This window comes from Alosa sapidissima, chromosome 3 (genome assembly GCF_018492685.1).
Source record: "Alosa sapidissima isolate fAloSap1 chromosome 3, fAloSap1.pri, whole genome shotgun sequence".
Lineage (NCBI taxonomy): Eukaryota > Metazoa > Chordata > Actinopteri > Clupeiformes > Clupeidae > Alosa > Alosa sapidissima.
Window position 1 is genome coordinate 16,895,410 of NC_055959.1, and position 26,961 is coordinate 16,922,370.

The window sequence follows — 26,961 nt, forward strand, 5'->3', positions numbered from 1 at the left end:
AGTGTAGGATGACATTCATGTCGTGCCTTATCCAGGTCCAAAGAGATTTGACAGTTGAAGTCTAAGCAAGGGGTTGCATTTCACCATCAACTGATTTTAACATGAACAGCACGCTCTCATTTTAGTCCAGTCATTTTATGAAAAAAGGTTGAACAAATTGCACTATTAGCTCCGTTTTGGTATTTATACAAATTAGCTATACATAATTACATTATGCCCTGTTTGCCCATGTTAACAAACAATTTCAAAACACTTGTAATGCATTGTTTGTCTTGATGTAAGTAATCAACTCAGTAATTTTCATGGCGATATGAAGGTTATTTTTTTCCCCCTATTTGTGTGAGAAAAAATACTGTATAGGCGCATGAATAGGGTATATTTAGTTCTTTTTCTAAACTTAACCCCTATTGGGATTCTTCGGGGCTTTTTTCCCCTTACTCAGGACATATTAAGGATACAAAATCAGTTAAGTTTTCTTCTGTTGCAATTTGTTCAGTGTCGACCCCTATTTTTGCTTAAAATGACGACTATTTTGTACTGGCTGGTAGAAATTTGTAGGATGACGTAGGTCTTCTATATGCTTGTCCTAAGAACGATGACTTGTTTACCTAGGTACATCCAACTCTGTAAGAAAACTTAACCAAGTAGCCCCTAGTACTGTAAGTGCTTGAATCAATCAACTTGAAGCTTAGCACAACCAGCATAGACGTATGTGCAAATTTGGTAGAAGCGCCACCTTGCAGTAAAATAAACATGGCAAGCTAATCTTGGATCAAGAGGTGGAGGTAGGTGCTACAGTAGGCAGCTACAGGCTACACTTTGGGGAAATGAACATGGGGCTCAGCACATGCCTGCCCCCCCCCAACCAGCAGTACCTATAACTATTTGAGCTCCTACTTTGGGGTAGGGTATTTTCCCTGTGCATAGGAACCATGGCTGATTTGCATGTCAAGGCAGCAGAAGCACCATTTTTACTTTGGTTCGGAGCTTGAACCAGAAAATAGTGTTTTTTTCCTGCGAACCGGAATGGGTGTCACTTTACTGTTCAGAGGGGACAAGGCTAAAAGCGTGAGTTTTCCATTCATATCAACTGTTGCCATGAGTAAACAAAAGTAGTCAACTTGCATTACACTGCAGACGTTGACTAGCATTTTAAACAGATAATTTCTGCCGTTTTTACAGGGCAACTGTTCATATAATTTCCCCGTTTATGCATCTCATTAACTTTTGTTTTGCATGCAACACCCATTGTTGATGACTAATCCATGGTTCGGTTCTAAACTGGTGAAATGTGGGCTGGTTCACTAGATAGCGCAAAGGTTCAAAGAATTCTGAACAGAAGGGTTCAAGAACGGTTTGTCGGTCGAAAAACACCTTGCTGTGAAGTCATCTCAGTCCCTAGTGTGTGCCTTACGTGAAAATAAGTAAGTATATATATATATATATATATATATATATATAAATATAAGCAGCCTCAGATAAGTAGCATGTTAACAACTTCAAGAGCGCATCTTAGACCCATATAAAATATAAGGATAAGCCTTACCGTAAATGCTCAACAATATGTCTGTAACAAAACACCAGTCATCAAATGTATTTTTTACATATTTATTTGAGAAACGATTGAGAGCCTAGAATCTGAGCTTCTGGAAGAACCATTTGTTCTTGCCGGTCTTGTATCTGCAAAGAGAAAGACATTGGCCTTAGCATACACCTTTATGAATGGGCATGAGTCACACAAATCCTAAACCCATTATGGTGTCCCTATAGGCCATCCTAATAAAAAAAATCTGACATAATAAAAACGCAATGGCATATTCCTAGGCTAGGATGTGTTCAAATACACAATTAACATTAACAGTAACCAAGACAATAGGTGGCAGGTGGCATTGTTTCCTGATCATTTTCTGCTTTGGGTCAACCTACATCCCCTGATCTGTTTGACAGATTTCATAGATAAGGAGTTCACTGTACAAGACAAAGGGTTAGTAGTATTTGAGTCACTGTCTCCAAACTGGGGTGTGACACCTTATGAAGCGTCAAGCAAGTTGAAAAGGTTACCTACGTCAGCCGCAATACATCCGTATAAGAATGCAGACTACATGAATGGGTTAATGCAAGCTGTAAGGCTACTGAGCATACACTTCAATGCGTATCATTTTTAGTGATTCTGCTGTGAAATGTGTTCCAGCCAACAAATCACAGTTAAAGATATTTCGGCCTATTTAACATAAGACATGCAGAGGTCTGTAGGGTCACCCGGCCTATACCAACTTGCCACTGCAATACTCAAAACACACGTTGTAACATGACACAAATGAATGGCCAGATCTGCTGTGTTTTCAACTACTTAAACCTGTCCAGGTCTGACTACTTGCACAGTACACCAAAAAACAAAAAAAACTACCGCATTATTGCCAAGGGGACACGCTCCACATGTTCTAAATGTAGCATTTCCAATCACAGTGTTGACGCCGACAAAGCTCATCCTGTCACAAATACAACACTACCAATTTTGCTACTACCTTCATCCTAAAGTTTGAGCCCAGGGAATTGGCCTATATGGGTTCTTGTTATATATTACTGGCCATTCATATGCATGCGTGTCTTACCATTTTAGAGTATCTACACATTGTGGTCTTAGGTACCACCTCTGAACCACACCGACTTGGCTCAGACCGCTTAATTTAAATATACACCGCATTTATTCACATCATTAATGCCAAAAAACAATAATTTCTGGGTGAAACGAGTAAAGCAGACTCACCTCTCCTCAAACTTGACCTTAGCCTCGCGCCTGGCTTTGCGCTTCAGAGCAGGGTCCCTGAAGACGTCCTTGTTGACAACGGTTTTGTCCAGGGGAATGTCAACAGAGTACCTGAACAGGGCACAAGAGGTGTAAAGGGGTTTATATGGAGTAGGATATCTAAGCAAGGGAATACAGCATCAATTTTTCACGGTTTAAGGTGTGAACACAATTGCCCATTTGTCAGAGAACCCCATACCTGGTTGGCATAAGGTGGTTGTAGTTGAACACCTTGACGAAAGCCTTGATTTTAGATCTCTTGGCAATCTTCTTCTTGCCCATGGTTGTGGTCACCTTGCGAGGGTAGCGGTCAATGCCAGAGACCAGAGCATGACTGTATGGACGGTCAGCTGTACCATCATCAATGTTCTGTCGAGGAAGAGGGAACATGATATAAAATCAGCACCCCGGAAACTCCAAATGCAGTCAACAATGCATAAGGGCATTCAAACACAAACCCTTATTAATAGACTTGAGACAACTTACCTTGACAATGACTGCTTTGCGTCCTGCGTAGCGTCCAGCCAGGACCATCACCACCTTCCCAGGTTTCATGAACTTGCCCATTGCTATTTGAATATCCCAAAGAGATGATTGTTTAGATACATTTCAGAGTGTTGATACATGTTCAGAGTTCCCCAATCTAGATTTAAACCTGTATAGCCATACCTTCTTATCCACAATGACTGGAGAATAGACAATAACAGACGGTCACATAAAAACGTTTGATGACCTTCTACTAAGCTCCTTAACATTGGAACATTATGCATAGGATCTCATGCAAAGACAATGTATACACGAGACACATTTTCATTTGCCCCTGTTCCGACATCGGGCTAAATCAAGCTGACTGGACATACGATGCTAACGCTAACCAGAGCTGAACTTGTTTGGCAATAGAACACACTAGAGGGAACAACAAACAACATTCATAGAACTGCATGGACTCAAACGTTGTAGCTTATAGATAGTGGTGGATCGGTTAACATGATTTAAAGAAAAGACCACTTCCACAACAAGCCTGCCATGTTCAAATACTGAGACGTGATATCGAACAGCCCTCGGAAACATCTCCATCATCTAAGACTCTTAAGCATAAACTAACAAAAGTTACAAACATATATATCAATGAACATGTCTTTAATACAAACGGGCCACTGAAAACAAGAAAAAGACGACTAAATTTAAAGATGGATAAAGATTTTTCCTTCGGAAACATTACTTACTGATGGTGTACTATGGCCGACGTTAACGGGAAAGGAAGTTGCTCGCGTTTGCGTGACCTTTCACACCAGAGAAATCCTCAACACGAGAAAAGTTTATGTCGCCACCTAATGTTTTGGAGTGGTAATGACAATGTTCAATTTTTACTTTTACCGCCAATCATATTATGGAAAAAATCGATAAAATTGGCGAGGGGGGTCAATCTTGTTCTGGCCTGTTGTAAAAATATCTACAGGGTGTCCCTTGTTAATGACAGGCAAATCAATTGAAAAGCAAATTGATGTAGGCCCTAAGTCTCGTCATTAAAGTATTAGTTTAATAGTGTACTGTACTACTGTAGACTGTAGGCTAAATTGAGAAATGTCCTGCAGTTTGGAAAAAAAAACAAATGCTAAATGAATGAGGGGCTACAATGCTATTACATTTTTCCATGAAAGATTATATATTATTTTTTTCCAGTAGCATACTTATTCTTTTAATTTTCAGGTGTTTTCAATGATTGGAAAATGTTTCTGGAATTCCAGGTCTTCCAGGATTTGTGGGAACCAAGGTTACTGACCGCCCCCCGTACATCTATGAAACAGTGCCCATGAGGTAGGGCCTACATTGCTTTCAAATAATTCATTCAGATCAGACATCAGCCACGTTCCTGGTGGGTTTATTTGGTCTCTCTTACATGGGTAAAAATAAGATTTTACACTGAAGTGTAACAGCAGATCATGTGCACAATGTGTATAAGAGGAGTGCTATTAAACACTAAATTCATTAAGAACACAAATGAGAAATAATTAACAATATAATCACATAGTCACTACAGATCTTGCTCTGAGATAAGTGTGTAACTGAATTACTGTCAGGTAAACATATATTTAAGTTTCCCAAAATAACTTCTAAAGTGATTCGCTGATTGATAGAAATAAATAAATAATACAAAACAAACATGCAGGACAAACACATAATTTCAGGAACCTACACAAATGACTTGAACAAATACAGTAAATGAATATCATTAAAGGGTTAACTATAGATATGACTAATTTGCTACATAGATAAATCAAATATACCTGATTAGATTGGGAATAAATAATTTGGTACATTCAGAACTTCAGGATATGTGTGCATCCACTTTGACAACCATATTTTGCATGTGTAAAGATTACAGAACATATCACTCTTCATTAAACAAAAGAGAACAATGTCACCTTGAAACGTTCCACAAAGCATTCCCCTTTGATAAAATGGAAGCTTAAGCATAGATTATACAAATATAGTTTTATCTTTTCATATGAACTAAAATGGCCTCTTTCTTTAAAAGGTCATAAGCAGCAGATTGACACTTGAGGGAGGATTCAAGCAGGCCTTTTGATCACTAAAAGCCACTGAGGTTTCAAAATGGTTTCCTCAACTTTGGTTGAGGATATGACATCAACTGCTTACAAAAATGAAGAAATCCAGCAATTTCAAATTGACATATATTAACAACATGATGTAAGTAATTGGAAATAGTTGAAAATAATGGTGTAGCGTTTGCAGCAGGTCTTTTCCTCCTTTTTTTCTACATTCAGGGGACAAAGGACTGAGCACTAGGAAACATGTTGACTTGGTCCCTTACTGTCTGGCAACTAATAATACCTGCAGTTTGATCTCCACAGGGACAATTTGACGAGACAGTAAAATGCCATGTCTTGGGTGACAGCTGCCATCACTTGCCGCGTGAACAATGACTTTTAACATCTGATACAACGTCATTTAATGTTTCTGTGTGGACAGTCCTGGTTTATCAGGATGTTTCCTCTGCTCTTTTCTTTCTAATAGGCACTCAAACAGCATTCTTGAGTAGTCGCCCTGGTGAGACCACTCATAGACTAAAGCTGACAGAAATCCTGTATAAATACAAGAAACACATAAGATTAACAATGTAACAGTGTCAAGAGACTAACCTTGAGAGTATTTTGCGTTATCTACTGTATGAAGACCACACACTGTATAGTTGATAGCTGACTGATATGGAATCTCCATGAGGAGAAGGATAAAAATTGGCAATCACATTCAAATCATTGTCAATGGCATGCAGCAAAAAGTTTCAACACCCCAAAACTGCATAATAAAGCCTCATCTGATAATGATCTTGATATGCTCTCCATTAATAGTAGCAGTTTATCGGACATAAAGTACTACACACATGAATTCATGATGGACATCACTGACAACTTATTCAAGCATCTTAGTGTTGGTAACTTCGATTTGTCTGGACTGCTCTGCAGGGCACTCATGCAGATATCACTGCAAAAACAGAGAAGTAACAACTTTCCAGCATTTTAAGGATGTTTGATTTTTCTGCAGGTAACATTAGATAACACAAGCTTTATCATAACAAATGTCCCTGCTAGGGAATAGCAATGCAGCATATTTATGACTCCCACTTCTCTCGTTAGTTTGAATGGACCAACAGTGAAGGCCTATCGCCTGTGGTCTCCATATAGGCCTCTCTTCTTCACCTCTGCCTTCACTCATTCTTTTCTTCATCATTTCTTCAGTTGGAATAACACAGGAGCACACTGGTGGAAAGGACAGCAAGGCAAACGGAGAACTACAAGGAGACAGCGATAGAGATAAAGAGGGAGAGACAGAGAGAAAGAGTGAAGAGAGAGTGGGAGAGAAGGACAAGAAAGCTGAAAGAGGCTCCGTCGTCTCCCCTATATCTCCTCCAACTTCAGAAGGCGTCCTTGATGTTCTTGAGCTGCCTCACGGCCAGATCGACGGGCAGGCTGAACTTGAGGTGGCTGAGGCGGCCGAGGATGCGCAGGGCGCCCTCGAAGCCGGTCTGGGCCATGTAGCTCCATGGCTGGTAGTGTGGCCCCACCAGCGCGCCCGACTTGCAGAGCAGGTTGAGCCAGGAGACCAGACGGCGCTCGTTGAGCGCCACGCACACCAGCGCCTTGAACTCGGAGTCGGCGCCACGCTTGTAGCGGCTGTGTTCGTGCAGCACCGAGTGCACGGCCCACAGCAGCGACTGCTTGGGCGTCACCGTCACCGGACCCCCGCCGCCCGCCCCGGCACCTCCTCCGCCGCCCACGGGCAGGCTGAAGGACTGCGAGAGCTGGCGCGCCGGCGACTCCACAAACGCTGGGCCGTCCTTGGAGTGGTAGTACTTGACGAAGAGCTCCCACGGGTGCATGTTCTTGGCCTGACCGGGTCCGTAGGGGAGCAAGCAGGCGATGGGCGCCAGCACCAGGCTCATGCCCTGCGAGGGCGCATATAGGCCGTGGGCCAGCAGGTCACGTAGGGCCATGGCCAGGTCCTTGCGCACGGCAGTGGTCAGCTCGTCACGCGGCCCGCCGGGCGACAGGCACACTGTGTAGCTGACCATGTGCTGCTCCTCTTGGGAGACCGACTGGCGGCCGGCCGCCTGGATGCGCACACTCTCCACGGCCGCCTCCAGACGCTGCAGCAGGGGGCCGTAGTCAGGGTGGCTGGCCTCACTGCCCTGCGACCACAGGGTCTGGGGCACGTGGCCCGCTGCGCAGCCAAACTGGCTCACGGCAAAGATCTGCAGGACGGCCAAGGCACGCTGGATCAGCTGCAGGCCAGTTTCACGCATCCTCTGGGCCTGCTCGGGGTCCACTGCACACAGCAAACAACAAAATACATATGTTTGTTTTTTTTGGAATACCGGAATACACTCAACTATATCATGAATTTATAACAGGTTAAATAGCTAGAATGCATTGTATACATAAAAAGCAATATTACATTATATTGCATTAAACTGCTTAATAGATGCATTAAATATTACATTAACTAACATTAAATGGGGAATGGCTTTAATTCAGCATGGCTAGTATAAGGCATTGTGACTAGTACACACCCCAAACAACTCACCTTTCTTTCTCCCCCCTGGGCCTCTGGAGTTGGGTTGGGACGTCCCAGCCTGCTGGCTGTGCTGACCATCAGAGAGTAAAGGATTTCCCACCTCATCTATGCACACATGGAAGACCAAAATGTGTGGCTAAACACCATGTCACTTAATATGAAGTGGCTTAATACAATGCAACAATGCCAAATGAGAGTTTCACAAAAAAAAAACACCAAACAGAACTGGATTCACGAGGAATCAATATAAAGATGGCAATATTGAGACAAGTGGGACCACAGATTGTAACAGTGAAAAATGAATTGGCAACACCATGCCCTCTCAGATAGCAGCTAACGTACCTTGGATGAAGTTGATGAACATCTCCAGATCTCGGATCTGGGTCTTGAGCTGGTCCACCAGCTGCTCTTTGACCCGGGCCGGGTTGACGATCTGGGCGATGGCAGCGTCTACTCTCTGCCTCAGCTCCTCTGGACTCAGCTGCCCAATGTCCTCATTGAGATTCACGTCCAGTTTTTTAATCAGCTCATCAATGATCACCTGCAGAGAATACACGTCATGAAGACACTGTTGAGATCACGTCCTCAAAAGCCAGGTACATGCTTGTACATGCATGATGTTTTTCACTAAAAAACAAAATGATTGAAAATATACAGCTGATGTTTTTTTTTTATAAAAGTAAGAAACAGTGAGGAAAAACCTGTGAATCAACAAATTAATCCTCATCCTCCTTACACAGTCACTACCAACATTTCAGAGGCAATGGATGCAAAGAACAGAACCACTTACCCTTTGCTTCTCCATCACCACAGACTGAGGCAGGGAATCATAGCTGCCTTCCTGGTAGGCAAAGCGCTCCAGGTCGTCCAGTTGGGTCTTCAGTTGCACTATCAGTTCCTTCTGCTTCTCTCTCTGGGCCTCTAAGCGCTCTCTCTTCTCCCGCTCACTCTGTGATCAAAGGAGCACATGAACACAAAAAACATTAGTTAATTAGATAGAATTAAACAGCTAATCAGACAAGAATCTGAGGAATGCAAAACAACTTGCTGAAGTCGAATATTTGTTTGATAGAAACCGTATAATGTATTCACAGGAAAGAGGATTTGTTTTAGGCTACAATGGCCTGATAGAGAGAGAGAGAGAGAGAGAGAGTGCAAGACAGAGGTGAAGACAGATCTTAGAGAAAATACTCACGAGTTCCTCCTGCACAGATGGCATGTACAGAGCACAGAAGGAAAAAGGAAACAATTTTACAGCAAATTCCCAGAAAAGAGATTTTTTTTATGAGTGCATGGGTGGAGACAAGAAAAACAATGGCAAATGTTGTACCCTTCTGCAATCAGTTTACACTACTGATGCTCCACACAGTTTGATTATTAAAATCATAACGTAGCCTATCAGCATTCAGGAGTGTGTATGTGGAATACCTGAATAACCGAAAGACATCAGGATAATGTAATCTGTCAGAGCTGAGAACACAGTGCGTGCATGAGCGAGCGGGGAGGCTTTTGATTGCTTCCCTGTTTATCTCTCTCCCTCTAACATAACTTTGCGTGCCTCTTTGATGTTATGCTGTTTATCCAGGGCCGGAACCGCCGTAACATTTAATCGAAGCAAATAGTGTATCATGTAAGCATGCATACTAAGCTACTCTCAATCGGCCTATTCCATCTTTGCATCCCTAAGTATTTGACTGAGTAGCCTACGCTAATGGAGAAAATAAATATCAGGACTCACTGTGTTCTAAATAATGTTTTTGGACATCTATTAGAAGGAAGAATTCATAGGCAACATGTAGGCGTACATCCAGATACATGACAGCTGTCGTTTGATAGTATGGGCTAGCTTACTCACTCACCGAGTTCTCCAGCAGTTGCGCATCCTTCGCCCGACAGCCAACAACATGCGGACAGCCTTTGAAAGCGAACTCCTCGAGATCCATGAGCATTCTCTCCTTCTCATCGCTCTGTGCATGAACGATCTGTTTCAGTCGAAACTGCACCTGTGCAAAATGTGATGTTAGGGCGAGAAGCGATGAATTCGACAGTTCTCGCTCCTCTTCCAGTTTCCGCAGCCTGGCAGCCATCTCAGCTTCGCTGGCCGACAGCGAGCCTAACCTTTTGGGCTCCAGCAAGTCCCGTTTCCCTCGTTCATCCTCCGGGTTGGCCACAGCTCCAACCGGAGCCCATCGTTCTCCATGACCAACCACGGCAGCTTCGCTGTCCGATGTTGACAGCTCCTCTGACATTTGTCTCACAGCTGGACAGCGTCGCCGTCTCGAGATTTAGTTAAAAACCGGACCAGCAGTAGGCTAACCCGTACTTTCAGCTTGTGCCCTTAACTAGGGCAATATTTTGATTCCGTTTGAATAATCTAAACCTGTAGTAGCAGGTGCAACGCCATCTTGAATCCAGCTTTGTGCGTCAATACTTTTAGATGAGCTACGTCAACACAACAGTAGATTTACTCAATCTGTAAGTATGTTTCGTGGGACATGGCAGGTCTTTCCCCAATGGTCTTTCCCTTAATCCAGTTGGCATACAGCTCAGTGTTTTCCTAAACCAGGATGTCACGTAGAGCGTGATGACGCCAGCATTTCACATTTCCTTGGATACGCCAGGACCAACATTGTCTATGCCAACAAAACAGGCAAAGTAGGCTACAGAATGTTTGATAAGTTTAGGTAGGTTATGGTTATGGTTATGGATTTGGCAGACGCCTTTGTCCAAAGCGACACACAAATACAAAACAACATAATATTTAAAATTGAACAGGGAACAGAATGTTGGTCAAATATAATAAGGAGAATAGTAGGCCTAATAATAAACAACAATAGCATCTATATGGCTCTCTCTATGAAAGGCTAGGCAATCAAGGACATGGGTAGATAGATGGAGGGGAAATCAAAAATAATAAATAAAAAGTTCTATGGAGATGTGCAAAAGTTGGAGAAAGTCAGATATGTGTGTGTGTGTGTGTGTGTGTGTGTGTGTTTTGACGTGTGATGAAATAAGGAAATAAAAGGTCTGTAGCATAGGGAGAGGGATGTAAAAGTGCTAAAAGTCATGTAGGTGTGTGTGTGTGGGGGAGGGGGGGGGGGGGGGGGGGGGGGGGGGGGGATCATGAGTGCTGAGGAGTGAATGAGTGCAAATTCAGTAGTGTGAATTCAGAGTTGGGAAATGTTTGAGAGTGCTGAGGAGTGAATGTGTGCAAAGTATAGTGTGAGTTCAGAGTTCGGATGGCCTGGGGATATGGCTATATGCACCATATTGCTAGCATAAAGTTATTATTATATACACCATTTGAAAGCTTTGACTCTTGGGAATCCAAAAATGACAACTTTTTTTTGTATGTACAATCTGTATAGTGCTTTACATTCTCAGCTTCATCTTATTATGTCTCAATTAAATTTGATCCAAAATGTCCCCCCTCCCCTCCTCCGCTTTTGGTGCTACCCTGACCTCTGGCTGCAGCACAATAAGTAGATGCAACATATTGGGTAGGCTACTGAAATATTCACAACAATCCATAGAAATTGAATCTTCATGTTGTATTATCCAATATTAGTTGCACAGATGTATGTATAACGTAAATGCAAAACTGCAAATGCAAAATGACTTTTTTGTAATTATTCCATATTTTGTGTAGTCAGTCTATAGGCCTATCAGAACACCTGACATACAATCTAAATAGTCCACAAGATACCTTTCATTTGAAACCAGAATTATGCTTCTACACAAAGGGGTTCATGTGCAGTAAGCATTTGATTGTCAGTAGCCTATGCATTTTCGATAACCAAAAGTCCTATGGGGGTTTCCATAGGCATTTTACAAAACACATGAGCATACCTTGGCAAATAATGGTCTAAAGCACTCATATTTTCATTCTATATTGATCTACTTTTGCACACAGCTTCACAAGACCTGGTGCTAGGGCTCAGTTGTGTTTCTAAGTGATATCAAGTGACCTAAATGTGGTCAGTTCAGAGACAAGGGCGCGGGAAGGGGGGTGCTGCAGCAGCACCCCCTGCTGGCAGGAGATAGATTTTTGACGATCAGAAAAGTAATTTTCCTTAGCTATACTGAAATAGGCTAATGATGTCAAGCGCGCTTCTGTGGGTGCAGTGGAGTCGGAGTGCTGTCGCGGAACATTGGAATTTGTGGCTGCCCAGGACGTAGATAGATAGATATATAGATATAGGCTACTTTATTGATCCCTAAAACTTCTTTCTCCCGCACACCGCACTAAAATGATGTATTTAGCAGTCAAAATCCGAAACATGTCCAGGAGGGGAGAAATCGTCGGACATCCATTATTTTTGTTATTCAGCACCCCTGGTCAAAAATAGGTTCCCGCGCGCCTGTTCAGAGATGCTTGTAATCCGGCAGAAATAACAAAAAAACTATATTCCTCTGTAACTCTGTGTCAGTACATCACACAGTTATGTTGACTGTTTCCTACAAAAACTACAGGTTCTCAGCTTTCTATAGGCTATATATGATCTCTCTTTTTAGTCTTGGGGAGGCCAGTTAGGAGACTATCACAATAATCTACAGGATATGAAAGCATGAATAAGCTTTTATAAATCCTGTCTAGAAACAAAATCTCTGATCTTAGCTACAGTATGTTCATGAGATGCCAGAATGCTGATTTAGTCATGCTTTTGATGTGATCATTCATAGCCAGGTCCCCATCTAAGATGACTCCCAAGTTGTTTTACTTGAGTCCTAGTTGTAAGTGCTTTAGATTCTAAGTAAGCACCTATTTGTTTTCTATCCTCTTTGTTACCAAATAAAATAATCTCAGTTTTGCTCTGATTAAGTTGTGAAAAATTCTGCTGCATCCAGGTATTCACTTTTTCAAGGCAAAGACATAAGGACTCAATAGGACTCGATTTGTTTGGTGACAATGCAAGGTAGACCTATGTGTCATCTGCATAGCTATGATATAAAACTTGAATTTCCCCTTGGGGATCAATACATCTATCTATCTATCTATCTATCTATCTATATGCAATCTTGTACTCTTGAAATTTCACCAAGGGGAAGCATGTACAAGTTAAATAAGAGTGGCCCAAGTATGGCATAGTATGTTTCTCAGATATAGGTACCAATAGAAACAAAATACTCTCTGTGATCTAAATAAGACTTAAACCATCTAAGGACAGTATCAGAAAGCCCTACAGAGCATTTTAGTCGATTTTGCCTCTTTACGATCCCGCTCTGATAGCCGCAAAGTGACACACCCCATCTCCCTAGAGGGCGTAGGCCTACTCATAGGCCTACCTTCGCAGCCAGTGACTGTAGGATAGAATCTTTTGAGGGTGGAAGCCGCCTTTATTTGCACATTGGCATTATCAAGGCTTTCCATTCATGCCACTGCATGTCCCACCCAATTTGTCAGTGACCAATGAAGGGTATAGGCCTAAGCTGCCACAAATGACGTTTGTAGTCGGTCTGTTTGTTTAATTTGGCAAAGAGAGGCCTCACACGCATAGAACTTTGTTAATGGTGCAGAATCACCAATCTAGGGTTGCCAATGTTGGGTGTTTTTTGATTGGAGTGAGATTTTCTCATATTCATGCACACAGCGAAATTATTTCCTAACCCTAACCCAAAATGTCTGTCCCCTTACTCTTTTGCTAGGTAATCCCTGAATTATGTAAAAAAAAAAAAAACTCCTACATTGAGACCTGGTCTAGTCCTACATCTGTGAAAAACTCCAACATTGAGACCTGGTGTAGTCCTGCAAGTGTCCACGTGGTGCGTGATGAGAATTGTGTCATCAACGGCATGTGGGGTTGTCGTGTGCCTCCCAGCAATTGTGACATGAATCAATGTTGCATGTCTTTGACGCGCGCAAATGTCCAGGGAAGAGTATACCACTTACTTAACCCCAGAAAGTAAAACTACAACCATACATTAGCTGATTTAGGCCTGGCTGAGTTGTGCAAATTAGGATCGGCTGGTTTAGTGAATGGTTGGAACAAATGTGGGACTAGGCTAAGGAAGAGATTCATGTTCAGATTATTTGGGATGCCTTCATTCATATCCTGTCCTTTCCAACATTTTAAAGATCCTGTACAACACAATTAGAGATTTTTTTGGGAACACTTTGTATAGCTTAGAAAACTTGTGAAAGACAATTTGTTCTTTGCAATTGATTAGCACATATTTTGTGCATATAGGCTAAGTTACAGGTGTTTTCACCAATTAGCTCAGATATCTAATCCGGCTGAAGTATCAGTTGGTTTAGAGAATGGTTAGAACAAATATGTGGGCCCACCACAAGATCTCATTCCAAAAAATCCGGCCCGCTACCTACAGTAATATGACTTTGACACCCCATGGTTCAGAGAATGGTTAGAACAAATATGTGGTCCCACCACAAGATCTCATTCCAAAAAATCCGGCCCGCTACCTACAGTAATATGAGTTTGACACCCCATGGTTTAGAGAATGGTTAGAACAAATATGTGGGAGGACAGCTGAGCACCTATTGCTCTTGGGCTGTGACTTCTGCAGTCAGCAGAACTGCCCACAGCAGTGAGTATAGAGGTCATTTTTCCACAATCTTGAAACCTAATTTAATATACTTGCCAATGCTTTTATTCATTCCGATTTGATTGGGTGGTTAATGACACCTTTTTCCGGGGTGGACAAATTCAGAACGCATATTTTACGCTTTAGCATTTTATTTTGGCTATATTTTTTACTTTTCTGTTGTTTTGCATTGCACCAAAAAAGAATCTTAAAACATTGCTGGAAAGTTTTTGAATGGCAAACCATACTATAACCATGATTTGAGTTCTTAAGACAGTTCACAATGTTTAGTCAGCATTCAACCACAAATGTTTTAAAATGGCTTTATTTGAGATCCTTCTTACATCATGAGCAATGTATTTTAAAACAAATTGTACATCTTAAAATGTATTTATTTATTACCCGAGTGATAAGCAGTGCAGGTTATTTATAACATCTTGGAGTAACTGAGTCAAGAACTGACAGGAATGGTCTTCAGTCAGCTTGTTAATAACACCTGTTCACAACCACTATGAATTGATTGCAGGCAAAATGTTACCCCGTGGGAGATGTAACCTAACCATGCTTTCAGTCTAAAAGAAATGATGAGTTAACTCTGACTTATTATTTTGATTAAGTGCAAGATTATGGATATCCTCTGGACATGAGAAATCACTGTGACCTCAGGGTTCATTCAAACACGTACTCCCCACTGGCCAAATCATTAAAATGGATATAAGGTATAAATGAACTGTATGTGTGTGTAATGTATGGAGCCATGTCATAACTTTCAATAGACAAGTGCTCTTTTCTTCTTTGAGAAGAACACCTGCCAGTTATCTTTGTAGAACCTGGTGGCCTGAATACAAGTACCTCCCTCGCCACAGGTGTATCCTGCTGGACAACAATGCTTCTTGTCAGCACAACAGGTGGCCTGTGAGGACAGCACAGGAGAGAGAGAGAGAGCGAGAGAAAGAGAGAGTGATGTTATCATTGATGCATTTTGTACACTAGTATTTAAAGTCTTTTCTAATAGAGATCAACATTAATTGATATACATTGAGACATTAACTTAGACAGATGAGTTGTGCCACCAAGGTAAATCTGTAAAATTATTGTATTTATTTTACACTGATTACCCACTCCTGATTGGTAGTGTTTCATAGAATGAAAACAGTTGCCATGTTTCATAGAGAAATATGACTTAAAAAGACAACTTGGAGCTTTAGATTTTTTTTAAAGTGATAATTAGGGAAGGTTGCTTTCAGACTGAGCAGAAATCGACAAAAGCAATCACGCACCTTTTGAGCCGGGCAGCAGCCCCAGCCTCCTTCGGCCATGCAGCACGTCTCCTGAATTGGGCAAGAGACCTGGTCATCACAATGGATCCCCAGATCGTCCTCGTGCAAGGTGTCAGGCGTCTCTGGTTCCTGTTCCACGAGCCTGATCAGGGGAAGCATCTGAGCCTGAAACAAGACGGACTTCTGGCAGGACCCAGCCTCCAGGTTGCAGGTGTAGCCCCGTGGGCAGCAGTGGGCCTGGTCTGAGCAGCACACAGCCTGGGAGAGTGTGTGTGGGGGGGGGGAGGTGAGGGTGAATATTACAGAGCACTGCTCTTCAACACATCATGAACTTTCACAAACCGGGTCAGCTGATTCACCACGCCGAGCAATTCACTTTCACTAAACTCATTCTGATAAGAAAAGTAGCCTACAATAAATGACTGCTCTTACACTCTGGCCATTCATCTCGCTATCTTATCAAATAGTGTAGTAGTAGAGTATGCTACAGAACATCATTTTCTCCATGTTTAGTACGACTATCTCCTTTGCAAATTGTGTCGGCTGTACAAAACAGAATTTCAGCCCATGAAGTTCATTACCATATGCTACAAATTGAAGAGTAGATGAGTACAGTAGCATCCTCAAACATGAGACTGTATGGACTTGTAGAATATTCAAACATGAGACTGTATGGACTTGTAGCATACTCAAACATGAGACTGTATGGACACGTCACCTGTCTGTTCCCAGGCTCTAGCTTTGCATTTTATGCTCCATCTACTGGAGTGTTATCTCATGGAGCTGCAGTGTGTCCTGATGACCGGACTGCCACACACACACACACACACACACACACACACACACACACACACACACACACACACACACACACACACACCCTTACCTCAATCAGTGGGCAGCATCCCCATTTCCCATTGGAGAGCTGGCAGCAGCTGGAGCCAGAGGGGCAGCTGCTGTCGGAGTCACAGGTCACCGTGGTGATGGCTTCACTGGGCGTGGCAGGGCCCTGTGCGGGCAGCTTGTTGTACCAGGGGATGACGGTGTCTCCCCTGGTGCACGTGGTCGTGTCCGTGTTACACTTGTAGCCCGCTGGGCAGCAGTGCTCCCCGTCCTCACAGCATAAGGCCTGAGGAGAGGAGAGAGGGGGTGAAAAAAAGAGGGGAAAAGTCCAAAAAGAGGTCGGATATGTTATCTGGTGGGGCCATTTGGGGTTATTTGAGTTTGAGTCATTTTTGGCTAGATTTGTTCATTGTATCCTGGGTGACTATGTATGTATATTTTGCATATGTGTGTGTATGTGTGTGTTACCCAGGCTCACATTAGGAAATGGACAGCAGCCCCATTTGTTCTCCTTTTTCATGAAGCAGCAGGTGGTGTGATCAGGACAGGAGGTTGTGGAGTCACACTTCACTCCTAAAGGTGCCTCCTTTACCTCAGAGGGCACAGTAGTAGCTGGCAGCTTCGTCAGCATGGATACAGCCCCGGTGGCACTGAGGCAGGATCCTCCCGCGGTGTCACAGGTCGTCCCCTTCGGACAGCAGTGAATGTGGTCATCGCAGCAGACCGCCTAGAAAACATAACATAATAAGAACATGTCAGACATAAAATACTACCAGACGTTGGTTTCACAAAGAAAGACAAAGGAGAGACCTCTTGAGTTGGATGCAAAACGTAAGCCCCCGTATATGTGCAGGAGTTGGATAAAGGGCAATTAGGCATTAAAAGGGTGAATGTAACAAGACCCTGGTAAAGCATTCCAAGACAAGTTGCTTGGGAAGATGGACTTGATGTCAAACATGGCGTTTGATTTGAGATCATTACCTCAGGCAGGGGGCAACAGGCCCACTGTCCCTGTTCATTCTTGCAGCAGGTGGTCCCGTCTGGACAGCTAGCAGTGGAGTCACATGTTACATCATTTTCTTTAGGGGGCAGTGCCAAGGCTGGCAGCTTTGTCAGCATGGATACAGCCCCGGTGGCACTGAGGCAGGATCCTCCCGCGGTGTCACAGGTCGTCCCCTTCGGACAGCAGTGAATGTGGTCATCGCAGCAGACAGCCTAGAAAACATAACATAATAAGAACATGTCAGACATAAAATACTACCAGACGTTGGTTTCACAAAGAAAGACAAAGGAGAGACCTCTTGAGTTGGATGCAAAACTTAAGCCCCCGTATATGTGCAGGAGTTGGATAAAGGGCAATTAGGCATTAAAAGGGTGAATGTAACAAGACCCTGGTAAAGCATTCCAAGACAAGTTGCTTGGGAAGATGGACTTGATGTCAAACATGGCGTTTGATTTGAGATCATTACCTCAGGCAGGGGGCAACAGGCCCACTGTCCCTGTTCATTCTTGCAGCAGGTGGTCCCGTCTGGACAGCTAGCAGTGGAGTCACATGTTACATCATTTTCTTTAGGGGGCAGTGCCAAGGCTGGCAGCTTCGTCAGCATGGATACAGCCCCGGTGGCACTGAGGCAGGATCCTCCCGCGGTGTCACAGGTCGTCCCCTTCGGACAGCAGTGAATGTGGTCATCGCAGCAGACAGCCTAGAACATATATATAAGATGTAAGACGTATAAGCCAATATACTGCCAGACAATGGTTTCACAAATGAGGACAAAGAGACCTCCTGAGTTGCGTGCACAACTCATGTCCTCATTATGCAGGAGTTGGATAAAGGGCATACAGGCACAGAATCGGCATGAGAAGTGTGCACACAACAAGACCCCTGTAAAGCATGTAAACACTGTTTTCAGACATGCCCTCCGCACTATATGCGAATCTTTGTTAAACGGATGTCCGACCCTTCGGGTGATTCAGATATGATGCTTACATGCGGACATTATGTGTGAACGACACTGTCGCACATGAACAGAATCTCCACGAGGTGGAACACGCACATGAACAGAATCTGCATGTTTTTCGTTTCGTTCAGACATGAGCTCATTTACATAATGTCCGTCCGAAATACTAGGAGGGGTGTAGTGTAAGAGCCGCCTATGTTCGGAGTTCTAAATGTTGGGATAGGTTGTTCAAATATACAGCCCAACCGCTTGATATGCGAGAACATGCAGACTTACACCTATGTCTGAAAGCAGCTAAAGATAGTTAACAATGGACTTGATGTCAGACATGGCGTTTGTTCCGGCTGCCATAAGACTACCCAACGGACCTGTTTGAAGTGCATTATTATTTATTACTACTAATGATAGTAGCTTGTTTTGTGACTCTCTTTATTTGTATTAACTGTTGTCATCAGGGTTTTTATGAGTGTATTGCAGTGAGAATGCTAGAATGCTTGTTGGTAGACAACACACTGCTGCTGGACATCTTAATTTCCCCTGCGGGGATGAATAAAAGAGTCTATCTATCTATCTATCTATCTATCTGATTTGAGGTCATTACCTCAGGCAGGGGGCAACAGGCCCACTGTCCCTGTTCATTCTTGCAGCAGGTGGTCCCGTCTGGACAGCTAGCAGTGGAGTCACATGTTACATCATTTTCTTTAGGGGGCAGTGCCAAGGCTGGCAGCTTCGTCAGCATGGATACAGCCCCGGTGGCACTGAGGCAGGATCCTTCCGCGGTGTCACAGGTCGTCCCCTCTGGACAGCAGTGAATGTGGTCATCGCAGCAGACAGCCTAGAACATACATAAGATGTAAGACGTATAAGCCAATATACTGCCAGACAATGGTTTCACAAATGAGGACAAAGAGACCTCCTGAGTTGCGTGCACAACTCATGTCCTCATTATGCAGGAGTTGGATAAAGAGGGCATACAGGCACAGAATCGGCATTAGAAGTGTGCACACAACAAGACCCCTGTAAAGCATGTAAACACTGTTTTCAGACATGTCCTCCGCACTATATGCGAATCTTTGTTAAACGGATGTCCGACCCTTCGGGTGATTCAGATATGATGCTTACATGCGGACATTATGTGTGAACGACACTGTCGCACATGAACAGAATCTCCACGAGGTGGAACACGCACATGAACAGAATCTGCATGTTTTTCCGCTTCATTCAGACATGAGCTCATTTACATAATGTCCGTCCAAAATACTAGGAGGGGTGTAGTGTAAGAGCCGCCTATGTTCGGAGTTGTAAATATCAGGATAGGTTGTTCAAATATACAGCCCAACCGCTTGATATGCGAGAACATACAGACTTACACCTATGTCTGAAAGCAGCTAAAGATAGTTAACAATGGACTTGATGTCAGACATGGCGTTTGTTCCGGCAGCCATAAGACTACCCAACGGTCCTGTTTGAAGTGCATTATTATTTATTACTACTAATGATAGTAGTTTGTTTTGTGACTCTCTTTATTTGTATTAACTGTTGTCATCAGGGTTTTTATGAGTGTATTGCAGTGAGAATGCTTGTTGGTAGACAACACACTGCTGCTGGACATCTTAATTTCCCCTGCGGGGATGAATAAAAGAGTCTATCTATCTATCTATCTATCTATCTATCTATCTGATTTGAAGTCATTACCTCAGGCAGGGGGCAACAGGCCCACTGTCCCTGTTCATTCTTGCAGCAGGTGGTCCCGTCTGGACAGCTAGCAGTGGAGTCACATGTTACATCATTTTCTTTAGGGGGCAGTGCCACGGCTGGCAGCTTCGTCAGCATGGATACAGCCCCGGTGGCACTGAGGCAGGATCCTCCCGCGGTGTCACAGGTCGTCCCCTCTGGACAGCAGTGAATGTGGTCATCGCAGCAGACAGCCTTAAAAATATATCACACATAATAATCATACAATAACATATAAGATATGTATAACATATAATTTATAATTCATAACCAGACACACAAAGGAAGACAAATAGACCCCCAGAGCAGCATGTTGCATCAGTGGCAAAGCAAGGCCTCAAACATATAAAGATAGTGGCTTTCAGTTCTAGGCAGTTTCAGTTCTAGGCACACTACCTTCGGAAGAGGACAGCAGGCCCAGTCACCTGCTGTAGTCTTACAACAAGTGTTGCCATCTTCACAGGCCACTTTGTCATCACAGGGAACTTCTCTAGCTGTAGGGAAGACAAAGAGAGTGTCTGAGATGCATATAGTAGCATAAGGGTCACTCTAGAGTCAGCACAAAGTTAGTCACGTTCAGTGGTCCCCAATCCATTGAAATGGCTTGGACTTAAAGGAAAATTCCGTTATTTAGTACTTTGAGTCCCTTTTCTGGTTTGTTTTGGATGAACTAGAGTGGTGGACACCGAAATTTTGACGATCGGTCCTGTCTCGACTTTTCTGACTCGTTTTGAATCCCCTTTGACTAGTCAGAGTGGCTGCCTACAGGCATGCTCAAACATGTCCTAAAACAACCCTTAACGTTCGTTTTCAAAACTGTGCAACTCACGGAGTGGTTAGTGGTGTTCGTTGATTATTAAAATCAAATATATTGGCGCAATGTATGATTTCCAGCCGTCTTATTTGCTATTGTGGAACTATTTTTTCAGACACCTCACAACCGCGTATAAACTTCCGCTCAATATTTGAGCCTGAAGCATAGACGGTGGCGCAGTAATATCAACGTGCAATGAGTCTTCCAACAGAAATCAATGGGATTTTACAAAATGGCAAATAAAACACGACAGGAACTGTATTTCGCTACGCTACTTTACATTACATTACATTTAGCAGACACTTCTTGACCATGTTTTGGAACATCAACGAACACCACTAACCACTCGGTGTGTTGCACAGTTTTGAAAACGGACGTTAAGGGTTGTTTTAGGACATGTTTGAGCATACCTGTAGGCAGCCAGTCTGACTAGTCAAAGGCAATTCAAAACGAGTCAGAAAAGTCGAGACAGGACCAATCATCAAAATTTCGGTGTCCACCACTCTAGTTCATCCAAAACAAACCAGAAAAGGGACTCAAAGTGCTAAATACCAGAATTTCCCTTTAACCATCCTCTTCAACAGCACCTCTGTTTGAGTGTGCGTGTGTAGTGAAATTCGTACCCATTGCAGCCTCTGGCTGGCTTGATGTCTCTGGAGTGACTGCTTGGGTTGTGGGTAGTCAGTAAAAACAGATAAGACAGACCCAGTTAGCATATCAGCCGTGAATGGCGGAGGTGATAACATCATTAAGAGTAGTGTGGTGGGGAGCGAGTGTACCATCATGGTCCTCCCAGTCAGCTCTCAAGCGGGCAGGAAATTTGGCCCACATTGGCATATGCTGATTGGTGGAGGATATGCATTTAGAGTTCTTGACATCACAGGTGCTGTCCTTGGGACAACAGTGTTCATCATCATCACAGTAAACCGCCTGAAGGATAAGAGAAGCTTGTCAAACCTAACTGCTAATACAGAATAGAAACGAACACCTAGCATTTCTGTAAAGGAATCTCTCTGTTTCTGTTTCTTTTCATTTCATGCTGTTCTTTCAAACAACATTATAAACAAAACATGCTTCTCAGTTCTCTAACTTCTTGGACTTTATCTGTCCTCTCCATATGACGGTGTTACATACCCAAATCTTACAGTAAATGAAATTAAATTACAGTACAGTACATACCCGGGGGAAGGGGCAACATCCCCAGAGTCCATCCGAGGACTGGCTACAGGAAGTCCCCTGTGGGCACTCAGACTTGCCATCCCCGCATATCACAGCCACCACAGGCTCTGTGGACGCAAACACACAGCCATGTCAAGAACCGTTCAACCCACAAATCAACAGCTCCAGGGACAGAGTTGTTGTGACTTTGCAGGGATGGCATACCAGACCAAATGTACTGCACAGTGAGGCCTGACTGAGCTTGTCCTGAAAGTAATGTTAAACAAGCTGTCCTTATTCATCTGTGGTTTATGCTGCTAAGACATGTCACACTTTCTAACTTTTCATCTGGTCTTGAGTGGGAATGTGAGACAAGTAGGGGTGTGACTTTCGAAACCGACGTATCGAATCAGTGTCGAGGCTTCGAAACGTGGTTCAAAACAGCCATGTCATGTGACCACTGCTTTGAAACATCGTTCAAAATCCCCATGTCATGTGACCAAAGTTAAGTGAACCTTTGGTGCATTTCACCGGTGTCGGCAGGCGTGCACGCGCGTAACAGTGTAGCTTTCTCTTAAGCAATAACCATGATGGTGTAGTGGTTAGTGAGGGTGGTTTTTGCACGGTGGCCCAGGCTGCTCAAATGTGGTTCGATCCCCGTTTGATTTGTAAGGTATTGTTTCAGATCGTATCTGTTTATGTTTTCTTACTTCACCATTAACCACACCGTTTCAACTAAACTCTCAGAATGGTCAAAAATCGAGAGTTTTTATAAGAAGAAAGTTATTTAGAGAACACATAGTGGCAGCAATAAGATTCTCTTTATTGTGAGTTGTGGTCTCCCATCCAGTATTGACCAAGGGCATGCTGCCTAGCTTTTGGCAAAGACTGAACACAGGTAACACAGCGAGCCACGAGTTTTAAAGACTTCATCTCCAATACGAAGCATTTGACAGATTTGTTTCACCCTAAACAGCTCTGAGGTGTCGGAATTGTTTCAAAGCTTCGGAACAATTCGGCACAATTGCTTCGAACGTTTCAGTGTTTCATAAAGCCTCGCTTTGCCCATCCCTAGAGACAAGCTAGCCAGAACTCTAGTAAATGTCCAGCTCTTGATCAAGGTAGATAATCTGAGGGCTGTGCATATAAAACCTGTGCGTATAACACAAGGTGCTTCCCTTTAAAGGAATACGCCACCCCTAGGTGAAATTTGGTCACTCCCCGCAGTCCCTAGAGTTGGATGAGTAAACCAAAGCGTTTTATAGCCGACCCAGCCATTGTCCTAATCTAGAAACGGCCCGGTTAGTTTTATTTTAGCGTAGTCGCTGTAATCCGGCGATATCAGATAGCACATGTAGAAGATAAAGTGGTCAGACAAACAGGTTCTCCGAGTTCCCCAACACTATCTTTTTCACTTCCTCTATTGTCTTTTTTATTTTAGATAGTTCCGTGGGTGATAGGCTTCCTCTATAGAGTGGATTCCGCTATTGGTCACCCTGCCACTTTGCTTTTTTGTGCTAGCAAAGTTGAGATTTTCACAGTTACTGCAAACACCTGGTTTTGCAATCAAACATGGAAACATTCCAGATAAGGGCCCTTCCCAGGTATTAAAACATACTTCCTTGGTATCGTGCTTGTTTACACACCTAGCCAAATCAAGTCTGCTTTGTTTTGGATGAAATAAAAAAAAAACATTTGAGGTTGACATGATTACTCTCAACATTCTACCTGATATTAAGAAAGGATGTACTCTGTACATAAACTCTCTTCTCTTTCACTGGTTAACAATCAGTGGTAGAAAAAATAATACTGTGATTCACTTCCTTTTCTCACATGCGGATCGAAACTGGCAGCTTTGAAGCAGCTGAAAAGGTCAAACAAGTCAAAAATTCATCGGGTCTGACCTTGTGGTTGAACGCAGGATTTTCCATCAGAACTACACTCAAGACCCTCAGGACAACAGTGTTTTCCATCTGCACACACAATGCCCTGCAGACAGACAAACAAACAAACAAATGACTGTCAATCAATCTGTCTTGTCATGGATGATCACTGTTTTTTTCACATCAAGAATGTCTTTATGATCAATGGCTCTTCGTAACTGTGTGTAGGAGTGTACACTGTGTTTCTGTCACAGTGGTTCTAAATCACTGGTTACATCTGTCTGTTATTCCTCATCCCAGGTCAGTTTTCGAGGCAATTATTCTAGTGAATTTGTGTCTACTCACCCCATTTATAAATAGCAGTGACAAGGTTACAAGTTAACTACGACTACTTGTAGATATTTGTTCACTTCTTGTTTGTTTACTCTGCACACATTGGCATTACAGTGAGATTTTGAGACAATAATTCAAGAATGCAGCCTGTCCTTCATGCATATATACAGTAGAAACCATGTGTTACCAATAGTTCTATGGTTGGGCAGTGGCCACAGGTGAGGGGGTACCTGTGTTATGGGACAGCATCCAAAGGTGATGGGCAGCTTAACACAGGAGAACTCTGCGGGACAGAAACTCTTGTCTGGACACACCACAGCATCCTTTATTTCAGGAGAGGCAGAGATCACCCGCAGAGACTGAGAGGGTTGAGAAGAACCACTGTCAATCAAACACGCATCATTATGAGACTTAATTCCCATAGTTTTTTTGTTTTTGTCTGTGTTGTAGTTTCATATCAGACAAGCATTCTTTGACTTTGACAGCTTTGAAAGCATTTGATCTCTGCTGTCCCTCTTCTTCTGCCATGTTCATAAATAGTAAAAAAAAAAAAAAAGATTGGCCCCAAATACTAATATTCTATTATTTATAATATATATATATATATATATATATATATATATATATATATATATATATATATATAAAACCAAAATGGTATGAACACAATTCAGATAAACCTTGTTAATTCTCAGATGACAAAATGAATGTACGATATGCAGAGGTGAATCTTTGAGTTGAACACACACCTCACACCCACACACACACACACACTTCATCATGCTCTGTAACAGTTTCATTCATCATTATGATATGATTATTTTGTACTTTTAAGAGGCTGGACTGTCGGCTTGCAATCCTCGCTGTCCTTGGTAGTGAGATGGTATCGTTGACACATCTTGGGTGCTCCTCCTCCATAAGGCAGATAGTGTGTTCAGGGCAGCAGAATAAGTGATCATCACAGCACTCACCCTGTGCACACACACACACACACACACACACAGAATATAATACAATAATTTGGTTATCAAGGGAAGATCACATTCGTCCTAAGTTCACCCATTGTGTAAATGAGTAGTAATAAAGGGGATATCTAGAACTGAGTTATTGCAATGAAGCCACACAGTGTGTGGGTAGAGTGTTTTTGTTAGAGAGCTTATCAGCAAGGTGCATATTCAAATTCTTATTTGAACATTCAGCTGACTTTGAAGGGGATGAATATTAAGAGGAACAACTAAAGAAGCTTCTTGCTGATTGAGCTTTGTGCACATGTTTCAAAGCCGTAAATGAAATGTTTTCAAATCTTGAAACAGCGCTTGAGAACTTGCCATGGCATCATAAGCACTAGTCTGTGTTATATTAGCTATGGTATTTTAATAACTTGATTAAAATAAATAAATTAATAATTCTAACTTTAAATAAAAGTGTTTAGCAAGGCTAACTCACTTGGTGATGAGGACAACAGCTGTACTCTCCGGTGGGACCTTGGCAGCAAGTGTGTTCATTCTCACACACATCTCTGTCAGGGCACACAGAGTCACTAGAGACCAGCAGGGCCTGTATGGCTAGCAAGACCACAGCCTCCTTGAACATCTGGGAACAAAGGGATGAAACAAGAAAAAGGGAAGTAAATCGAGTCCCCCCATGATTTGCTGATTTTTACACATGAGACACTTTCCCATCTTTCTCTCACTTCTGCTTACAGTAATGCTGGTATGGTCTAGGCAGGAGCCTCTCTTTTTTGAAGAGGATGTTCCCCAATGGCTATTTGAGACGCCTAAAATTGAAGCATCATTGGGCTGTGTTATATATGATATTTAAATATTAAGAAAATTCTGACTGACCAAATCATTTCCACCTTTAATCCAATACTGTGCCAACTTTCACTTTCCACAACTTCCCTGTTTGCCTGTAGCCTTTCAAAGATTGTAGCCTACCAAAGTCCCCCCGTTCTCTTTAACCAGACCTGTTATAAACCGAACATTTCTCTTGTCTGGTTTTGACTGCGACTTGATCGACGTGAAACATTTTCTTTTTCGCCCAATTTAAAATATGTCAGACTCAAGCATCTTAGTTATTCTGCCTGTCAATTTCGGCATAAAAGCCTGGTGAAAAAAAGTCCTAGTTTCCTAGGTACAGTTTTCTTTAATCAATTTCCTACATTTCCTAGGTAGGCTACACTTTATAGAGTCAGACATTTTCATTACGGTGTAAGTATAATACCAAACTGTTGACTGTCAATTAATTGAAATAGACTTAAAAATGAGTGCCATTGTTGCAAATTATGTTGATTTAAAGTAGTTTAGCTTCTTCACAAGAAATTGAGGTTACATTAATAGCACCTAACATATTTCAAAAGTGCAAGCTTACCTTCACTGTATAGCAGCGTACGGAACACTCCCAACGTGTGCAACCACTCTTGATTTAATTTCAATTTTTGTCATTAAACGCGCCCACTGATCATGGCGAGCAGCGAGGAGCGCTTCCTGAGCCTATCCAATAGGCTCGG

The 26,961-nt window shown here is 42.7% G+C and overlaps 3 protein-coding genes across 9 annotated transcripts; all 3 read right to left on the minus strand.

Annotated features, from left to right (window-relative positions):
• Positions 1-1,594: 1,594 nt before the first annotated feature.
• rpl27 (ribosomal protein L27) lies at positions 1,595-4,153 on the minus strand. The gene is made up of 5 exons (XM_042084803.1): positions 4,033-4,153; positions 3,293-3,375; positions 3,006-3,175; positions 2,768-2,878; positions 1,595-1,680 (listed from the first exon to the last, which is right to left on the minus strand). Exons 2-5 carry the CDS (start codon positions 3,371-3,373, stop codon positions 1,632-1,634), a joined length of 411 nt encoding a protein of 136 aa, XP_041940737.1. The 5' UTR covers positions 3,374-3,375; positions 4,033-4,153; the 3' UTR covers positions 1,595-1,631.
• A 519-nt stretch (positions 4,154-4,672) lies between these two features.
• On the minus strand, positions 4,673-10,449 carry rundc1 (RUN domain containing 1). 3 transcript variants are annotated; one of them, XR_006030969.1, is made up of 7 exons: positions 9,763-10,449; positions 9,099-9,107; positions 8,694-8,852; positions 8,246-8,444; positions 7,913-8,008; positions 6,213-7,654; positions 4,673-5,913 (listed from the first exon to the last, which is right to left on the minus strand). XR_006030969.1 is itself a non-coding variant. In XM_042087582.1 (6 exons), the coding sequence occupies exons 1-6, from the start codon at positions 10,150-10,152 to the stop codon at positions 6,744-6,746; spliced, it is 1,764 nt and encodes a 587-aa protein (XP_041943516.1). In that variant the 5' UTR covers positions 10,153-10,449; the 3' UTR covers positions 4,673-6,743. The 3 variants fall into 3 exon arrangements, 2 of the variants coding, with proteins under 2 accessions (XP_041943516.1, XP_041943517.1); XM_042087582.1 differs by having other exon boundaries at positions 4,673-7,654; XM_042087583.1 differs by lacking the exon at positions 9,099-9,107 and having other exon boundaries at positions 4,673-7,654; positions 9,763-10,446.
• Positions 10,450-14,755: 4,306 nt separating this feature from the next.
• grna (granulin a) lies at positions 14,756-26,961 on the minus strand. 5 transcript variants are annotated; one of them, XM_042087578.1, is made up of 17 exons: positions 26,823-26,961; positions 25,899-26,045; positions 25,281-25,424; positions 24,683-24,811; positions 24,141-24,225; positions 22,258-22,364; positions 21,858-22,008; positions 21,702-21,740; positions 20,661-20,758; positions 20,226-20,459; positions 19,132-19,365; positions 18,039-18,272; positions 17,551-17,784; positions 17,048-17,296; positions 16,613-16,855; positions 15,727-15,984; positions 14,756-15,359 (listed from the first exon to the last, which is right to left on the minus strand). In XM_042087578.1, the coding sequence occupies exons 2-17, from the start codon at positions 26,043-26,045 to the stop codon at positions 15,216-15,218; spliced, it is 2,730 nt and encodes a 909-aa protein (XP_041943512.1). In that variant the 5' UTR covers positions 26,823-26,961; the 3' UTR covers positions 14,756-15,215. The 5 variants fall into 5 exon arrangements, with proteins under 5 accessions (XP_041943512.1, XP_041943510.1, XP_041943511.1 ...); XM_042087576.1 differs by having other exon boundaries at positions 21,702-21,743; XM_042087577.1 differs by lacking the exon at positions 26,823-26,961 and adding an exon at positions 26,156-26,177 and having other exon boundaries at positions 21,702-21,743.

Excerpts from the sequence above, each read along its gene's own strand:
- rpl27 (XM_042084803.1), bottom strand. The coding sequence starts at position 3,373 with ATGGGCAAGTTCATGAAACCTGGGAAGGTGGTGATGGTCCTGGCTGGA. Across the intron at positions 3,176-3,292 it reads GCAAAGCAGTCATTGTCAAG|AACATTGATGATGGTACAGC; the intron begins GTAAGTTGTCTC and ends CTTCCTCGACAG. Across the intron at positions 1,681-2,767 it reads AAGGTCAAGTTTGAGGAGAG|ATACAAGACCGGCAAGAACA; the intron begins GTGAGTCTGCTT and ends TTCTCTTTGCAG.
- grna (XM_042087576.1), bottom strand. The coding sequence starts at position 26,045 with ATGTTCAAGGAGGCTGTGGTCTTGCTAGCCATACAGGCCCTGCTGGTC. Across the intron at positions 25,425-25,898 it reads GCTGTTGTCCTCATCACCAA|GGTGAGTGCTGTGATGATCA; the intron begins GTGAGTTAGCCT and ends GTGTGTGCACAG. Across the intron at positions 20,759-21,701 it reads CCAGCCAGAGGCTGCAATGG|CTAGAGAAGTTCCCTGTGAT; the intron begins GTACGAATTTCA and ends TCTTCCCTACAG.
- rundc1 (XM_042087582.1), bottom strand. The coding sequence starts at position 10,152 with ATGTCAGAGGAGCTGTCAACATCGGACAGCGAAGCTGCCGTGGTTGGT. Across the intron at positions 8,445-8,693 it reads TGGTGATGGAGAAGCAAAGG|GTGATCATTGATGAGCTGAT; the intron begins GTAAGTGGTTCT and ends TATTCTCTGCAG. Across the intron at positions 8,009-8,245 it reads GTTCATCAACTTCATCCAAG|ATGAGGTGGGAAATCCTTTA; the intron begins GTACGTTAGCTG and ends ATGTGTGCATAG.